Source organism: Acartia tonsa, chromosome 12 (genome assembly GCF_053477335.1).
Source record: "Acartia tonsa isolate MP-2025a chromosome 12, ASM5347733v1, whole genome shotgun sequence".
Lineage (NCBI taxonomy): Eukaryota > Metazoa > Arthropoda > Copepoda > Calanoida > Acartiidae > Acartia > Acartia tonsa.
This window is the reverse complement of record NC_137271.1, coordinates 11,719,662-11,738,222: the sequence shown is the minus strand read 5'-3', so window position 1 is coordinate 11,738,222 and position 18,561 is coordinate 11,719,662. Positions and strand designations below refer to the sequence as shown.

The 18,561-nt window shown below is 32.5% G+C and overlaps 2 protein-coding genes across 2 annotated transcripts; one reads left to right on the top strand and one right to left on the bottom strand.

Annotated features, from left to right (window-relative positions):
- Nucleotides 1-137: 137 nt before the first annotated feature.
- LOC145334310 (uromodulin-like) lies at nt 138-2,674 on the bottom strand. Its single transcript, XM_080179718.1, has 5 exons — nt 2,526-2,674; nt 1,848-1,911; nt 1,452-1,550; nt 874-1,022; nt 138-367 (listed from the first exon to the last, which is right to left on the bottom strand). The coding sequence occupies exons 1-5, from the start codon at nt 2,631-2,633 to the stop codon at nt 287-289; spliced, it is 501 nt and encodes a 166-aa protein (XP_080035844.1). The 5' UTR covers nt 2,634-2,674; the 3' UTR covers nt 138-286.
- A 104-nt stretch (nt 2,675-2,778) lies between these two features.
- On the top strand, nt 2,779-8,845 carry LOC145333170 (uncharacterized). The gene is made up of 7 exons (XM_080178322.1): nt 2,779-2,784; nt 3,471-3,533; nt 3,967-4,136; nt 4,580-4,627; nt 5,222-5,266; nt 6,980-7,220; nt 7,542-8,845. The coding sequence occupies exons 1-6, from the start codon at nt 2,779-2,781 to the stop codon at nt 7,065-7,067; spliced, it is 420 nt and encodes a 139-aa protein (XP_080034448.1). The 3' UTR covers nt 7,068-7,220; nt 7,542-8,845.
- Nucleotides 8,846-18,561: the final 9,716 nt, after the last annotated feature.

Genomic DNA, 18,561 nt, shown 5'->3' with positions numbered 1-18,561 from the left:
CTAGTAATGATTATGGCGTTATTACTCCCAAGATCGTACCTGACTGTTACTTGATTCATTATCCAAATAGCTTACAGTTACGGACGGATGTACAGACCCTAATTATAAAAAAGCTTTGCTTTTAAAATATAATGTTAATACCTATTCAAAATGTTTATTTTAAAAGTTTAGATACTTAGGTAGGTGTTATTATTGTTAGGTTACTTTGGTTTTTACAAACTCTTTTACATTGGCAGAAAGCCGAAAAAATGTATTTTTACGATGAAACAAATTAGAATAAAAAGTATCAAACATCAATTGTATCAGTAGCACAATACCTCTGGTAACAGATATGCATCTCTTGTAGCCAATACACATAGTAATCCTGTCTCAATTTGAGATGGTGTTAATAGATTTCAAGTTTTACAACAAGTATCAAATAGCGACTTTGACGTAACACCTAGCGCATCCTCACGTTGTTGGGAATCGCGGCTTAATACCGTGTCATGACTAAAGATTGTTCCTACTGTTGCTCTTTCTGCACTACATATAAAGCTAGAAAAGGGAGATTTTCTTGGCCCAAAACAATCGAAAATCAATAACTTGCATAATAAGGACTTCTCGACAAGGGTCATGCAATCAATGGGTGGGTTGTCTTACAGATATTTGACCCTGAACCGATACAGTTCTTTACAAGCTAGCTTCCAATAGGTCCTGGGAAGGCTTATAACTATTTTGGGGGAGGGAACCACCAACCTCTTAAGAGAAAACGCCACTAAATTTTTCTTTTTATTACTACAATTGAAATTATGATTGTTGACTTCCCCCCTCTGGGCCTCTTCCCATATGAATGGGAAAAAAATATATAAACTAATATGAACACTCTCATTCCTGACAATTAGTAACACTAGCGCCAAGCTTGGTGTTACACGGGTACAGATCTCCCATATCAAAGCATACTGTCACATTCACAGTGTCGCCGGCTGTGGTGGGATGGGATTCCTGCAGGTAGCCGGTCTCCATGGTCCCACACTTGTCCATTCCTCAAAACGACGATATATTTGTCAGAGAGAGAGGGTACAATGTGGGCTTATCCTTTAGATCCTTGGATATTTGTACTAAGATCATTACATTTTAGGACTGAATAAGTTCAATTAGGGACTAAAAAGACAATGATATTGTAATATATGACTTGTAGAAGTTAATGTGTTACCCTACACAAATACTTTCTTTAACTACTTTCTATACTGAGCAGGGAGAGATGGGACACTGGTATCCAGACTTTTATAATCACTTGATTTAATCTATAGCTCAGAAACTTTTGCACTTGATATTTTTGATTATTAGGTTCCAAACTTGTAGTGTCCAAACCTTTCATTTTAGAATTATAATCCATTTGTTTTATCAAAATTGATCATCCATTGTCTTGTCCCTTAAGATCCCAGATAATTATAGATAATACATATAGCTACCTGGTGTCTTCAGCTGAGGCATGTATAGTCCAGCTGGCTTCATCATCCTGTACCATCCAGTACCTTGCCAATCAGGACTGGAATAACCATCTCCCATCTAGAATCATTTTTATATTGCTTAATTTTTTAATAAAATTTTGCTTACTTTAAACAGAAAAATTAAGTTTTGTATATAAACAAATCTTTTGATATTAGAATAATGAAAAATAAAGGTGTAGTCCCTTTGGTGACAACGCCTCTTAGGAGGCGTTTCGTCATATTTTCACAGCAGTTTTTCTTTTATTTCAAGCCTCTGTGGGGCAATTACCTTAACTAACTAAAAGGCATTGCAACGAAAGGGACTAAATAACCCAAAAATAATTTTGATTCATCAAAATAAAACAGTAAAATATTCCTGATCACAATATCTATCATATCCATAGTTTACACTTCTGGTACTGTCATTCAGTATCTTGTAATCCTTAAACAAAAAGTTTAACTAATAATTCATTTATCAATGTATTTTGATTTTCAAAGCAAGGATGTCAACATCCATATATTATTTTTTTCTATGGGACTGAATATATATTCGATCTATTTATGACGTTTCAAGGTTCTATTTAATATGACGCTGGTATACATTTCTTAAATATAAACCCCTAACTTTTTTTTAGATACGAAGTGGGTTAAAATAATTATAATTTGGTCATAGGGTAGCCGTACCATCAAATTTTATTTTGTAATTTTCAAACAAAAAGAGAGGGGTAGGTTTCTGGTAGAATCCGTTAAGGTGTGTGTTTTAAGGCTTAGAAATAGTAGTAGAACGATAATATTCACTAAATATTTGAATTTCTTATTGAAAAGAACTATAGACAAAAAAAAATTTAAAAGTTTTTATCGTTTTACTACTGTTTTTTACTTATAACACATAACCTTTACGGATTTTACCAGAAACCTACCCCTCTCTTTGTGTGATTTTGGGATATTATTACATAAAAAAAGTTTGTGATCTGATTACCTTTCTTTTAGCTGATTCTCCTATTTAGTTTTTCAATAGCCCAATTCAGATATGTTTAAAAGGAATATTTGTCATACCTTACATTGTGGTGGCAGTTCAGAGGATATTTCAGTACGACAAAATGCAACTAGAAGTGCTAAAATACTTAGAAGCACAATTTGAAATGTTCTATCAATAGATGACATTTTAACTAGTTGAAAATTAAAATAAATATGCCTAGTGCTATTCTTATCTTTCTAGTAATATTAACAAGATAATGTTTCAAGTATTACTGTATAAAAACATGTTAGAAAAAACAAGGTAATATAAATAATACGGTGAACATTACTAATGATGGTAACTTAATTACCCCTTCTGAAATAATTGGTTGGAAAGTTTGGGCTTTGATAATTTAAACCAACTAGGTATTCAATATTTAATAATCATTTTTAGGCTAATGAATAAAAACATGTTTAAAGTTTAATGTTTTCTCCCTTCATGAAGAGATGGACATTTTTGGCATGAATACATAAAATGTCTTAAAATAAATACGAAATAGGTATAGATTTATAGAAATTGTTAAATCCTACTACAGGGGTGTATATTCTGCACAAAATTCATTTTTTCCACCTGCTGCAAAAGTTTTTATTTTCATTCCCCTTCTATTTTTTTCCATCAAAAAATTCAGTTCTCTTAATTTTTACATTTTTTCTCCCAACCACATATTCGCCCCTCCCCCCATCCTCCTTTAGGAGGGTCAATCATGCAGAATATACACCCTTGTCCTTTTATATAAAGTAGTAAGTTTTTTTAGTCTTTAGCGAAGGATCTCAATAACCACTGAACCGTTAAGTTCTCCTTTGCATTGAAGTATCTTATAGGTCCTAAGATAGTTTTTAGGCTATTCTATTTTTGTAAAAAAAAAGTTTGGGTATTTTCAGGTTTTTTCTACCCTTCCATATCTCTTCGATAAAATAGAGCCCTTGATGCTATGGGCACCACCGCTACTAATAAGATAAACTGGATGAATAATTTGCCTGCAGGCTGGAGTTGAGGCTCTAATTGAGAAGAGGAAGGCAGACAGAGAACTCAGGGAAAAAGAAAGGGTAAGTTTAATCCTCAAACTTGTCTGCAGATTATTACAAATGAGAATAGTTAATTATCGCACCGTATTATAGACAGCTCTCCGCGGAAATAGAAATATTATGATTTTTATTTTATTAATCGCAAAAAATGTCAATAATACGACACGATGCATGATTTTTAGTATGGCCGGGAGGCATTTGTAATCCAGCAGATATTAATAGGTTTGCTAGAAATTTTACATTTTTAAGTACTATCAAATACCTTCCCTCCCTCATATAATATCATATGTACAAAACTCTTAAAAACTATAACTATAATTCAAAGTACATACAGTCTTTTTTTGTATGGGGGATAAAATGGTACAATGCCTTTGTCCATTAAACTAATGCTTCTATGGTGAAGAGTTTACAGATTTATTTTTAAAACTAAAATAATGTGTACCATTTAATTCAGGAGGAATACAGAAAGAAACGTGACGAGGAGCGAAAGAGCGGGGCCAAGGAGGAAAAAAAATCCAGATCAAAGTCTCGGGACAGGGAAAGAAAACGGTCCCGTGACCGCCGCAGGTCAAGGTCCAGGTCCCGCGGTCATAGACGGTCCCGCAGCAGGGACAGGAGGCACAGGTAAACATTTATCACTTATGGCTTCGAAACCGATTAATATCCGCTGGATTTTGACCGGTTCTCAGAATCTCACCCATAATGAAAAGCATCTTATTACAGACAATTGTCCTTGGGGCCAACTAAACTTGTTTTAATCTTATAATTTTTTATTTTAATGTCAATCGGTAAATAATCAATATTGCTTTTAATTGATCTATTAAAGGAATTGCATGTTTTATCACATTGTGCCTTTCTCTACGCTAAGGCACTCCTCAGAGGAAATGCCCTAAAGCCCCCAAACTCACTCTTACCTTAAAAAAAATATTCTCAAATCAAATTTATTTATCTTTATCTGTTTCTTTCAAATCCTTGTTCATTATATTTTTAATTAAAATTACAACTCTTAAAGGTTAATTGATCTGTGTAATATTCGTTAATAAATATGTGAATTGGAATTAATTTAGAAACTTCCCCAACCGTGCTGATAATCAAGGCACAGTGGCTAATCAAAGGTGAAAAATAATAAAACATTAAAATACAAAAAAATATCTAACAAAATCCTCCTCAAAACTTACCTAGGTTCTTATGATAATTTTTTATCAATTATATTACATTTTATATTATATTGCATTTGAGGGTCTGTATGTTGGCTAAGTAATTTATTTATCACGTCATATTATAGACAGCTTTCTGCGGATATTGAAATGAAAAATTCTAATACTAAAAGTTTTGTTAGCCCTGAGCGGCCGAAGATCTCGGCTAAAAAAACTGGTATTAATATTATTATATTTGTTTTAATCTTCGTAGAAAACAGTGAACAAATCACAGGCTATATTACGATACGATACATGATCACTCAATATGGCCTAGAACCGATTCTAATCCAGTGAATATTAATCGATTTAGAAGCCATACTGGAAAAGTGTTCAATGGTATAAAATTTGGTATTAGGGGAAACATAAACTTTAAACCGAATAGATATTTTGTGTGTGTGATTCTTTAACAAAAAAGCTCTAAAGGCCTTAACCAATTTAAAATAAATATTATATAATAAAATAGAATAAAATATCATGACCTCTCTATGTATACATATTTAAATAATTTAGACCCTTCCAACGTGCTGATAACCAAGGCACTTTGGCCACACAAAGGTGATGCTAGACTGTGATAGGAATATGACATCGAGTGAAATTCTATTTTGCTAAAAACTTTTCATAAACTGTCTAAATGATAAGGGGGGGGGGGGGAAGTTCTGACACATTTGCGTAAACCTGTTATATAGGCTTTATCTTTGAACTGAGAGGATAGGTTATTAGGGATAAAATCATTCTTATATGATGAATTTTCCCAAGTTTTAAGATTTTTTGGATAGGCCTTTAGGTTCCGGAGCTCCAGGACGGTGGTCTCTGTACAGGTAAAAATGAAAAAAAAAATTGTTTTAAGAGTTATAAGTCAGCTTATAAATCAAAATATGCATGTTTTGTCTTTAAATATGTGAATAACATTCAAAAAGATGCATATTTTGTTTTATAAGTTGACCTCTAACTCTTAAAATTTTTTTTTTTTTCATTTTTACCTGTACAGAGACCACCTGGAGCCCCGGAACCTAGAGACCTATCCAAAAACTCTTAAAACTTGGAAATATTCATCATATAAGAATGATTTTATCCATAATAACCTATCCTCTCAGTCCAAAGATAAAGCCTATATACCAGGTTAACGCAAATGTGTCAGAACTCCCCCCACCCTTACTCTCCCATATTGATTATAGTAAAAGGATGTCTGTATGAAATGCAAGTCCGCTAATATCTCGTAAATGGTAGAACCGATCGTTTCTGAATTTTAATTTTATACTAATCCAGAGAAAGTTTAGGTTATTAGGAAACCTTCTCTAAACCCTCGCCTAATAAAGAATAAGTTCCCCTGAAAAAAAGAGAGAAAAATTGACATTAAGTAAAGTTTGGTGCAAAATAGCTTTTCATCAAGAGTCTTATTCCTAACGGGATGTTAGGTTTATAATAACTCATTAAATGAAAGAAAAATTAAGGGATTTAAATATTAGTGTATTAATTTCACTTTAATACAAAACTATTTTTTATCAGAGGGTAATTTTTATGACCTAAAGAGGACTATCCACGAACAAGAGCAAGTGATTCTAAGCATCTTCCAGCATTGACCCATAGTATTTTTTTTAGTAAATATACTAGGTTTATGTTTAATATTTGCTTTATCGACTAAAAAGTTAGGTTTCACCATGGTTTTATATGAAAAAAACTTTGAAATGTAAATCAATTTTTAAAGCAATATCATCAAATGCTTTGCAATAAAATAACACTGCAGAAAAGCATCAAATGTTTTAAATTGCAAAAGTACATTAATTAAACTGTTTACAAATTACCAACCCCTTTTCTAATTATACATTTTTAATCACAATAATATACTTTTGTGTCAAAGCTTTTAAACAACAGTTTGAACTCATCAAAACATTCGATGATATTGCAATAAATAATGCTTAACATTTCAAAGTTTTTTTTCATATAAAACCATGGTGAAACCTAACTTTCTAGTCGATAAAGCAAATATTACATAAACCTAGTATATTTACTAAAAAAATACTACGGGTCAATGCTGGAAGATGCTTAGAATCACTTGCTCTTGTTCGTGGATAGTCCTCTTTGCTGTATTTTTTCTAGTCGGACAATATAGAAATATTCCCATATTTCGAATAGACCTTTTAGGGTATATTGTTTTTCAATGATAGTTTATTAGAAAATTTAAAAATGTAGTAATTCAATTTTGACGTTATTTTTCTACTCTATAACAACAAGATTCCTTAATTTCTGTTATATTGTGATATTTTTCAGGTCTAGATCTCGGTCCCGCGGGCGTCGTGACCGCTCCAGATCCAGAGACCGGTCCCGCAGAGACAGGTCAAGAGACAGAAGGCGGTAGGCCAGCTCACAATGACCGCTGCTACGTGTATCCTGTGACCGTGTGGTTTGAAAATCGGTCAATAAACCAGAGAGACAGACAGTGGTGTAAAACTGAACCTAAAAATATTTCTATAAAGACAATATTAAAATAAAAGTTTGGTTATTAAATAGGGTAGGTTGTGTTATTAAAGAGAGAAAAATAATAATTTTTAAGAAAAATAAATAGGTTGAACATTTTAGTTAAAGAAAAGTAAAAATTAAAAAAAAGTCCAAATATTTTTATTTTCTAACTTTTTTGTTCTAATTATAATTTCATTATTCTTTCTGCAATTTTTTTCATCTGATTTGAAAATTAACTAGGTATGATTTGTAAAGGGCATTTGTCATTTTATCTTTAATGTTTAAAAAAGCAAAGTTGTTTGTCTGTTTTTTAATGTGTTGCCTATCTCTTATTTTTTCGAAAAAATATTTGTTATATTAATTTTCTACATAGAAACTTGTTAAAAAAATAATGATATTTAAAAAAGAAAACGTTTGAACCAATTAAAATAAAAGTTATTTAATATGTATTTTGTTTGGTAGAAAAATGCAAATTGTTTAAAATTAAAATCATGTTTTACAAAATATTTTTTTTAGTTCAATGAACTAACTGTATTGTTATTAAGTGGAAAATTCATGAAAGGAATCAAACGAGTTTTTCAACAACTTCAATAGTTAGGTATAAAAATAATATAGAAATATCCTAATTCAAAAATCCCTTTCTCAATGTTGTTTTTTAATTTAATTAAATTACCTAGTTTTCATAATAGTGAGATATGGACAAATATTCTTTCTCAGGAAGGGAGGGGACATTGGACAGAATAATTACACTGGTAACCAAAGTTATCTTATTCGTTGGCCGAAAACTTTGGGCACTCGTATTTAAAGGGGTAGTTTCACGAAATGCATTTGAACTTAATTTAGTGATCCGCATATTTTTTCCTGGTTAATTGGTTAAACTGCATTTATATGGCATATATTTGAAAGAAATTCAATTTTCAAAACTACGTGGTAGAAAATTGAAATTCTGTCAAATATATGCCATATTATAAATATAGTTTAACCCATGAACTAGCAAAAAATATGCGGTTCACTAAATTAAGTTCAAATGCATTTCGTGAAAATACCCCTTTAATTTGATTGGTTTCATTCTACTAGTGTCAATTTTTTTCAACCAATAAGTAACTTGAGCATAAGGAGTAATTTTGTTAAGCATCATTGGGAATGGAAATCAATTTATCGTCCATTGTCTTATCCTTGAAGATCCACGAAAATTTTGAATTATTTTTTAATACTATACAGAAAAATAAAATGACAATAACACCCAAATTTCTTTCCCTAATAATAAGATTTAAATTGATATTATTTTTACGTCTAATGTCGTATTCCTGTTTAATTTTGTTTTTTTTGGTCCATGTCTCCTTATTTTAGCATACTTTACCTTAAATTACCGTACTATTGTACGGGTGCAGTTCTTTTCATTGTTCTTTGTAAATATATAGATGTACTTTAATGACTGTCAAAGTTATACTGTACAATTTCCTCTAGACAAATAAAGAATTGGTTTCATAAGCTTTAATCCTTGGTAGGCAATAATTAACTTTGCTAAATTTAAAATTGTACAAGTGAATCTTTTGACTGGCATTTTAGTACAACTGTGTAAAAATAACCTGTTTTTGTGTACACTGTACATTTCTGTACACTATTGTACACACTCCTGTATGTACAACATCAGCTAAAAATAAATAGATCACATGACCACTTATTTATTTGTTGTAGAAGCAAAGCTGATTTCAAGTTTGTGTGTCGGTTTGTCGGGAGTCTTATTTTCATAATTTAACTAGTCTGTTCGGAGTATATTCAATAGTAACGAGAGAGGAAGATATTGAGTTAATTTAGCTTTACCTAGAGTAGGGTTGGGCCGGATATCCGGTCTGGCCTGTTATCCGGCCGGATACCGGATATTAAAACTATTCGATTACATGATATCCGGCTGATTTTTGACGCCGGATATTTGGTTATCCGGCCGGATATACGGTAAATTGCCGGATATCGAACGTTGGCCAGATATATATGGCCTGAACCGGATATCTGGCATTAGAAATCTTACGGTATCCGGCCAAAAAAGTATCCGGCCCAACCCTAACCTAGAGATAGTTCTGTAAATGACGGGACATTATTTACAGGAACAAAGTATAACCAACACGCGAAATAACTAGTCTAAAATAATAGGATTTGGGAAGCAGATAAAAAAGTTCTCCAATTCTACTAACCCCCAACGACAGCTAAAAATCACGCATAGGTTTCGTGATTATTTTTCGAATTAATTTCGTTGTTGGCATAGGCTGCATTATTTATGTTTAAGGAGACTGACTGAGGTTGCGAGATTTTTTGACAAAATCTTTTGTTCCTACCTCCTTAAATAGAATTAAACCAAACAATTAAATAAATATTTAAATTATTGATAAAAATCCCTGGTAGCAGGGAGGGAGGGGACTGAGTTCCAAACGTTTTTAATAACTTTTTCTTATCCTCTGGGACTTTCACTAAATTATGAGTGGTCGGTACATTGAGTTGAGTGACCAAACGTTTCAACCTCTAATTTATAAAAGGCGTATTTTTGTGAACATTATTTTGACGGTCATTGTCTTATCCCTTTAGATCCCTGCACTGCACTGGTAGACACCAATATAAAACTCCTTATAGTTCATCTGAAAATATATCAAAAGCTATGAAAAGTTTTAATATCCACTTCTAAAAATTTTGATTTTATCTAATTAGCTATGATCAAATAAGTAGTCCTCTCGTACTTGAATTTTGATACGTACTTAACCTACTTCCAAATCATTTCCAAATAATTATTATCAACTATTCATACAGGCGTTGCTTAAAAAGACCTACTCTACAAAAGACCTACTCGTCGGTTCTACAAAAGACCAACGCCTACAAAAGACCTACTCTACAAAAAATCGTAATGCTAGAAGGCCATGGCCGCAGAGCTCGGCCCCCTGGCCTGCCTAGCCGCGGGCGCTCGGCCCCCTTGCCTATAACCTAACCTAACTTATATGTAATAATGTATGAATGTTTATCGTACATTAACTTAATTATATTTTAGAATTTCGTTGATTTACAAAAAGTGGTTGGTAGATTTTTTTCAAATTTTAATATTTTTTTTACAATATTTAGGCAAGGTTAGGTTAGGTTATAGGCATATGTATTACTTTATTAATAAATTTGATGTTTATATAACAATATATATTCGTAGGTCTTTTGTAGAGTAGGTCTTATGAAGGGGTAGGTATTTTGTAGAGTAGGTCTTATGTAGGGGTAGGTCTTTTGTAGAGTAGATCTTTTGTAGGGGTAGGTCTTTTGTAGAGTAGGTCTTTTGTAGCAACGCCATTCCTACATACAACTAAATATCGAAACTCAAACTATTTACAGGATCATTTGGGACATAGAGAAGACATCCTATTACTAAAACCTGAATAAATTTGCTTTTTATCAGGGACAAGGGAATGCTATTCTGAAAACAACTCTAAAGGGAAATTCCCCACAACCCCCTTTCGCTCCCCTTCTTTCCCACCCCTCTTCACTTACATGATAAAAACAAACTATATCACAAGATACCCCATAAGGTTTCGTGTTTTTTTTGTAGAATTTTTGGTTAGACTGGCCAACCCAGCTAATTATTTTCTTCAACAAAATGTGAATTCTTATGTCCATTATTCTTAGAAACAGTTAATATATCAATGATTACTTGCATGTTGCACCAGATTTTCATATACTCTAATGAAGTGATAGTTTCAGCTGGCTAAAAAACGATACTCCCATCCAACCCCTATTCAATATCCCGTCCCCTCTTACTGGTGTAACAAACTGACCAATAAATTAAGTTCATAAAGGCAACCTAAAATGACTACAAATTTTCCCCTGTTATTATATCCAACTGAGTTCTTTTCGATTCCAGGGCCTCTGTTTTACGCCCCTGCTCCTTTAACCCTAAAGGATTGTCCTGAATTGTTTGTGCTTTTCAAGAAAGCTTAATATAAATCTCAGAGTAGTTTCAGGCTTTTTTCAGACCTTCTTTGGCACCACCTAGAGGCTAGGGGCGAAGTAACTAGCATTTATAAACAGAGCAGAGCCCTCTTCTATCACACACAGTAAATGAAATCGGGAAGGGGGGCGTTTAACACCCCCCAACCACGACCGTTAAGGGTTAACCTTACAATTTATTTATTTTTTTAAAGTGAAATTCCCCAGGGTAAATTGCTCTGGTGGAATAAACATTGAATAAAACCTTTCATCCTTCGATATTCACAGAAATATTGAAAACATTAGCCTAGCTTTTTAAGAGCGAAGCTTTTCTATAATTATGGTATGTACATACGTCACAGTTGGATCTTTTCGTTAATTTATTCATGTTAAAATTGTACTTTCGATTTAAAACTTTAGATGATACTTAGAATGCGTAGTAACAGTATAACCCCTACCGGAAAGTCTGTACATCTATTTAAAACATGCCTTAAGTTTTTATATTATACAAGTGTTTATGTCTGTTTGATTTCAGAGCTTTACTTTTATGGATGTTGTCATCCTTGTTTCTTTCATAACAATATTCATATATGCTAGACATTTTCTTTTGGAAAATAAAAAGCAAATATTTTTACACATTCAAGTAAAGATTGTACGTTAATTATACGTTACGCCAGCTAGAGAGAGGCATAAATTACACTTATATCTAAAGTTTATAAAAAAAAAACATTTTCTCATTAGTTGGCATTAAAAACTTTGGATACATTCATTGAATTTTGATTGGTTGGCTTCAGACCCTTACTCAACCTAACCTAACTTTGTTAAAAATTGAAATATATTTTTGGACCTAAAAAGCTCAAGACGTTTATTTTAGCCTAACAAATTAACAACCCGAAGCCGCTATTAAAATAACGGATTCCGATTCTGGATTAAAACATTGGACGGATTCGGATTCGGATTGCCAACCCTACATCATATGTATTATATCAATTTATCATTCATTGTCTTATCCTTTTAGACCCCTCCCTGCCTAAAATACCAAAATGTATGCACTATTTAACAAATAATGTAGTCGAATTGTTTCTGGTTTTAACCATGAGATTGATCATCTAAACGTTTTATATTCATTGTTGTCTGTGTGTTCGTCAGTAGAATACAACAGGAATCGAAAGGGATAAGACAAAATCCGATTTTTTTATGTACATTCCCAATGATGATACACAAAATCAGCCTTCTTTAAATTACAATTAGTGGTTGAAACGTACGGATACTAAACTTAGAACCAACTAATCAAAATTTAATTAAAGTACCCAAAGTTGTTGAACTAACAAATGAAAAACTTTGGGGACTCTATAAACAGCCCAATGTCCCCTACCTCTCTGAGAATACAACTGTACAGAGGGAAAATAGATATAATATATCTAGATAAGCCATCTGACCCATTTTTTCATCAATCTTGAAAGTGGATATTTTGCCGATATAAACCTTTGTTTACTTTTTGTTATATTAGCGGATACGCCCCTAGAAGCCTCTTAGGGGCACTCAACGCTCGACCTCATCTCATTTTAAATTTGGGTTTAAAAAGAGTAAAAAAATATTTTTTTTTGGGGGGGGGGGGGTGGCGGGAAAGGGGTGAAGACACACTCTCCAAAAATAGTTTTAAACCTTCCCAGGACCTATAAGAAGCTTCATTGTAAAGGAGAACAATATCGGTTCAGCGGTTAGCGAGATCCTTCGGGACAGACAAAAAACGCTTACTACTTTATATAATAGGATAATATACGAGATCTATTCAAGAAATAGCGCGATGATTTTTTGACGATATTATTTAAAGAAAGTTAACATTATCCTAAGAAAATCAACTATTCATAACTAACTTATTATGTGGTTTGTCATGTGCTTCACATAATACGAGGGAAGAAATTCTACACAATATAATTTACCCAAGAAAAGCTTTATCCTAAGAAATGCGTTAATTTATAGCTAACTCACAATACATACCAAATGTAAGATGTTTGAACCTGCAATGTACCCTCACTATTCTCCTATTGGCCAATTTAGACAATTTGTCTCTAGATTACCTCTATTAGAGCGAAGAAGAAAAAGTCTGATTTTGAAATAGATTTATGGTTCTACCAATAAGTTCAATAAACAATTTTATAAAATTGTTCTGGTCTATTACACACAAACAAACACAGTTTGGACAAATATACTTAGAAAGACAAACTAAATTTATTTTTTCTTCTAATATTTCTAAGTTCCAAATCACACTTTAAAATGTTTAAAAGCTGGGAAGGTTTTCAAAATGTGTACAAAATTATTATTAAGGCGAACCTTTTCCATAGTAAGGCCCGGTCGGTTTGTTCGTTCCTTATAGCTCTTATCATTTATGCATGTTCGAATTGTTCTATCGATTTGAAACTTGGCATGGTGATTTTTGTAATCGCAAAGTACAGTTTTGATTTGAAAAACATAGCAACTCTATAATTATCATAAGATTGTCCGCGTGTCAATTTAAAAATGATCAAAGGGCTGTAAATATTTGTTTAGCCTTAAAAATAATGTTAATCATGAGATTACGTTTCAAATATGCATCATAGACCTACAAAAAGTTGTAGAGTAGTTTCGACACCAAGGATCCATGAATTACTGTCCTTTTTCTAGTCTATTGAAGTTCTGTAAGAATCTATTTATTTGATGGAATTTTCATATTTTATCAGATCTGCAACATAGTTAGGAAGAAGCAATTTTATTGCGAGGTATCTCTTTACCTTAAAAAGTTTTGTTTGTTGATAGTTTTGACGTCAAAGGATGATTAATGATTGTAAACTAATAATTAAAAAGAATGGGGATGTGCATCAATTTAATGTCCATTGCCTTAACACTTAAGATCCTTGATTAATCTCTTATTCAGCGGCACCAATATAATTATCAGACGCAAAACTTAAAATAAATAAAGCAGCAGTAATTTTGTGCCAGCATTTTATTTTTAGCAATCTTTTTTTTATAAATCGTGATTCTATAAGATTTTTTTATATTCTCTCTATTTAATGCCTCACTTTGTCTGTTTGTACTTTCATGTTTTTTTTGTGCTTTGCTACTTATTATTAAATCATTATTCTGTGTTAAAAAATAAACATTAAGTGTGAAATATTGACTTCTCCTACAAAAATGAATATCCCATTTATCCGATAAACTGTTGAATTTTTAGTGTAACAAAATATTTTTGTCAAACACACGAGAACACACTATATACTTAACAAGGATGATAACATCCATAAGTAGGGAAGCTCAAAAATTACGAATGGATATCGGGATAAAATGTACTATAGAGCTGTGTCATACAATAAACATTAAACTTGATAAAACATGGAAATCACGAAACCTTTAAAATCACAAAAAAATATCTAGGAATCGATGTAGCACCGCAATTAATAGACAAATCTTAATGAAACTTGATGGCAATATGTAAAACTTGAGCACATTTAATCCCTGAAAATTTCAGCTGTCAATCCTGAACATTAATGGAGAAAATTACTAAAACCTAAAATCTAGGAATCGATCTAGCACCCCAAATTATAGACATAAGGACAAAACAATGTATAGATAATTTGGGCATATGTCATAGGAATCTTAACTAAAAATTTCATCTTGAATAGGAGCCTATAAAATCACGTTTAATCAGGAAATTCTGTATAATAACAATAGACTGAATAAAATTTTTCAATATAAATCAAATGACCCTTAGAGCATTGCTGACAGACTGGCGGACCAAGTAAGATATAGTGTCTATCAGAACAATCTTTGGGAATAGTCCCTTTCGTAACATCGCCCTATAAGGGGCGTTTCGTCGTATTTTTAAAATGGCTTTTTATATGTTATCATAGGTTAGGTTAGGTTATATTGGGTTAGGTGATTGCCCCACAGGGTTAGAGCCCCCCGCAGGGGCTATAAATAGGAGAAAAGCTAATGTGAAAAATACGAAGAATCGCCCCAAACGGTGCGATGTTACGAAAGGGACTATACCCCAATCTTTACCCTAAAAAAATCCGTCGTCTATCTAGAATGGCAACCGAGTAAATCATATGTATCTAACAGACGGGCGGACATTTTCGTAGCATATCTTCAAAAAATATTTAATTAGTAGTTGCAACGTGATAAGCTTTTTATTACTTATTAATTTTATTACTTTATTACATACTTTTGAAAATAATCAGTTAAATTTTAACAGTGATAAGTATAAGGATAGAAGATGATTAAAGTCCCTTCACAGATTATGACATCATACAATAAATTAACCAATGAGAGGCCACCATAAATTTTACCATTGGTCAATTACAGTGTATAATGGCCTCTCATTGGCTATTCTATCGCATTACGTCATAATCTGTGGAGGGACTTTAATCATCTTCAGAATGATGTATATCCGTCAGTCTAATCAAAGTCTGTCAACTAAGAAATTGCTAATTGCTGAACAATTAGTGATTTACAGGGAATATATTTGTCCTATTGTGGTTCTAGGCTATTTTTCAAGACGCTGGCACATCTCCCTTTCAAAAAATTAAATTTATAAAAAAAGCCCCTTCTAACCTATGGTTTAGCTGGGGGGACTGCCATAAACACATCCAGCAAAAGTACAAAAGATGTATTTTCGCCAGTGCAATTCAAAAAGTATGGATGTATTTTGAACAGTGTTGCGGAGCCGTTTGATTTTGGTGCGGTTCCGGCTCCGCGGAGCCGTCTGTGATGATGACCGCTCCGGATCCAATCTAAAATCAAGAAAAACTCGGCATATTTTTTCCCCAAGTCTATTTTTTACTTTTGAAGGTTTTAAAAGTTTAATTTTTGATAAAAATGGACTTGAAAAACTTAAAAGGGCCATTTGCACATGAGTTACCAAATTATGATTTATAAAAAAAATTCTTTATTTATCTAGTTCGGAGCCGGAGCCGTTTTTTAACGAAAATTACGGCTCCAGCTCCGGCTCCAGCAAATATGGCGGCTCCACGGCTCCCGGCTCCGGCTCCGCAACACTGATTTTGGATATGTTTAATTGCAATACAACAATAAATGGTGTATACATTTCAGATTGCTATATATTGCTAGGCAATTGGAATTCAGAAATCTTCAAAAAAAAACAAGGTATAATCTAATTTCTCGTATTCATTCTAAACCGAAAAATATCCAGTGAATTAGAACCGATTCTCATCCATACGAAAAAAATTTGCCTAGCATCGTACAATATCAAATCCAGATTCTAAAATCATAAAAATGTACAATCATAAGATTAAAACCATTGTAAATTTTATAACCGCGGAAATCTGTTTATAATATGATGCGAGAAATAACTATATCTACAAAGATAATAAAGTATAGATAAGAATCATGGCAAAATATTTGGGCCTCAAATAAAAATGTGTACAGTAAAGAGGCTTTATGTGATATTGGTTCAATAAAGGTACTAAGAAAGAGAGGTAAAGTCTGATTGAGCCAATAAATGAATCGCATCGGAGCATACATGAAATCTCATTGGTTGAATTAAACTGAAGTTTTCTAGTTTTTTCATTAGAGTTAATTAGAGCTGTTCTTTCAACTTTTACTCGAATCAAGTCCATCACATGAAGTACTGCCTTCATATTGTTGTTTCACATCTATGTTTTATCTGTGCATTAATAATTAATATGCTTCATCTATTGCAATCGTTGTAAAATAATAAAAATCCCTTTATGAATTTAAGTTAATAAAATTATATTTTTTTCTTGAGTTTCTATTAAAACAAAAAAATAATATCTCGGACTTCAAATGTACATGATTTATATTCTTTAATTCGTAATTCATATCTATTATAAACATTTAAAATACATAAATTCATAGTTTGTTTCATGTTTACCTCGAAATAAATTATATAAAAATAAAATAACAACAAATAGCAATACAACAGTACATTCGTTACGTTTTTAACAGGACCTAGCATTGTACTGTGTATACACTGTACACATATGGGAAAGGGAAATGGCATATTTTTTTCATTTTGTTCATATAAAGAGTCAGCTGTAAATAGTCGCATTTCTTAAGATAAAGCTTTTCTCACGTAAATTATATCGTGTTAAAATTTATTTTCTAGTATAGTGTAAAGCATATTACAAATCCTTTAATAAGTTAGCTATGAATTGTTGAATTCCTTAATATAAAGTTAGCTTTCTAGAAATTATATACTCGAAAAATTTTAAAGTTTTTTGTCAGCTGGAGGAGTTCCTTTGTCAGATTTACGAAAAAGGGGTTCACAATATAATTCTTCTCTCCTATTTCTATTATTGGTTCTTAATTCAACTACAACATTTCAACATGTGTTTATACGTTTGGTCACGGAGGGAGAAGACATTGGAGCCTAAAGTACGATGGTGCCCAAATGTATCAATGGTCCATCATCTTATTTTGTTTGTATGCTCTAAAAAATTAGTTACTTTTATAGAACTAGCGGCTTCGCATCTAGCCTCTAGGGGCTTTGCCCCAAGAGGTGATAAAAAAAATTAAGGTTAAATTCATAAAAGGACCAAGGAAATCTTCTGCAAAAAAGGACATAGGAAATCTTCTGCAAAAAAAATAAGGGACCAAGGAAATCTTCTGCAAAAAAAAAAGGGGGGGGGATTTTTTTGTTTTTTTTAGGGGGGGTGGGGTTGTCCCACCCCCCAAGAAAATAGCCTAAAACCACCACAGGACCAGTAGGTATATACCCTGAAGAGTAGAATCCAATCGGTTCAGTGGTTACCGAGATCTTAAGCTTCAGACAGACGAACGGACGGACAGACATCATTCTACTTTGTATTATAGATTAAGATTGCTTAGTCCTAAACTAGTACGTGGTGTCTTTCTTTTTATGTCAATAATTTTAATCTAGAGATGTTGTAATCTAATTTTTCGTATTCATTCAAAACCGGTGGATTAGAACCGGTTCTCATCCATACAAAAAAAACTATGTCTAGCATTGTATTATATCCAGTTTTCTACGAATATAGAAATGTACAATCATAAGATTAAAACCAGTTTTTTTAGCCTGTGCCCTCGGAATCTCGGGGCTTAAAAACTGGTTTTAATCTTATAATTGTACATTCTATATCTGCGGAAAGCAATTTATTATACGATGCTAGAAATAACTATTATTGTCTATAGATTATTTTGTCTTATTGGTAGCTGTCTATAGTGTTCTAGCAAAATAGGGGATGGGTGTCACCATTTTTGACGTGTCTATTCTGTTGACGTCATAAAATACCTTGCTGGTGGATTTTTCCCCCCTTCTCTTTCTCTTTCTCTCTACTATGACGTCAATAGAACAAGTAAGCCAAACGCGGTGATATTTATCCCCATTGGGTAGGGCACAGCTACCAATAATGTCTTTTCTGAGATGGGGTTTTGTAAGAAATAACGCGTTTTTTCGACATTTT

Excerpts from the sequence above, each read along its gene's own strand:
- LOC145334310 (XM_080179718.1), bottom strand. The coding sequence starts at position 2,633 with ATGTCATCTATTGATAGAACATTTCAAATTGTGCTTCTAAGTATTTTA. Across the intron at positions 1,912-2,525 it reads AACTGCCACCACAATGTAAG|GATTACAAGATACTGAATGA; the intron begins GTATGACAAATA and ends TTTTTGTTTAAG. Across the intron at positions 368-873 it reads GCGCTAGTGTTACTAATTGT|CAGGATTACTATGTGTATTG; the intron begins CAGGAATGAGAG and ends CTCAAATTGAGA.
- LOC145333170 (XM_080178322.1), top strand. Across the intron at positions 3,534-3,966 it reads AACTCAGGGAAAAAGAAAGG|GAGGAATACAGAAAGAAACG; the intron begins GTAAGTTTAATC and ends CATTTAATTCAG. Across the intron at positions 5,267-6,979 it reads GGCACTTTGGCCACACAAAG|GTCTAGATCTCGGTCCCGCG; the intron begins GTGATGCTAGAC and ends GATATTTTTCAG.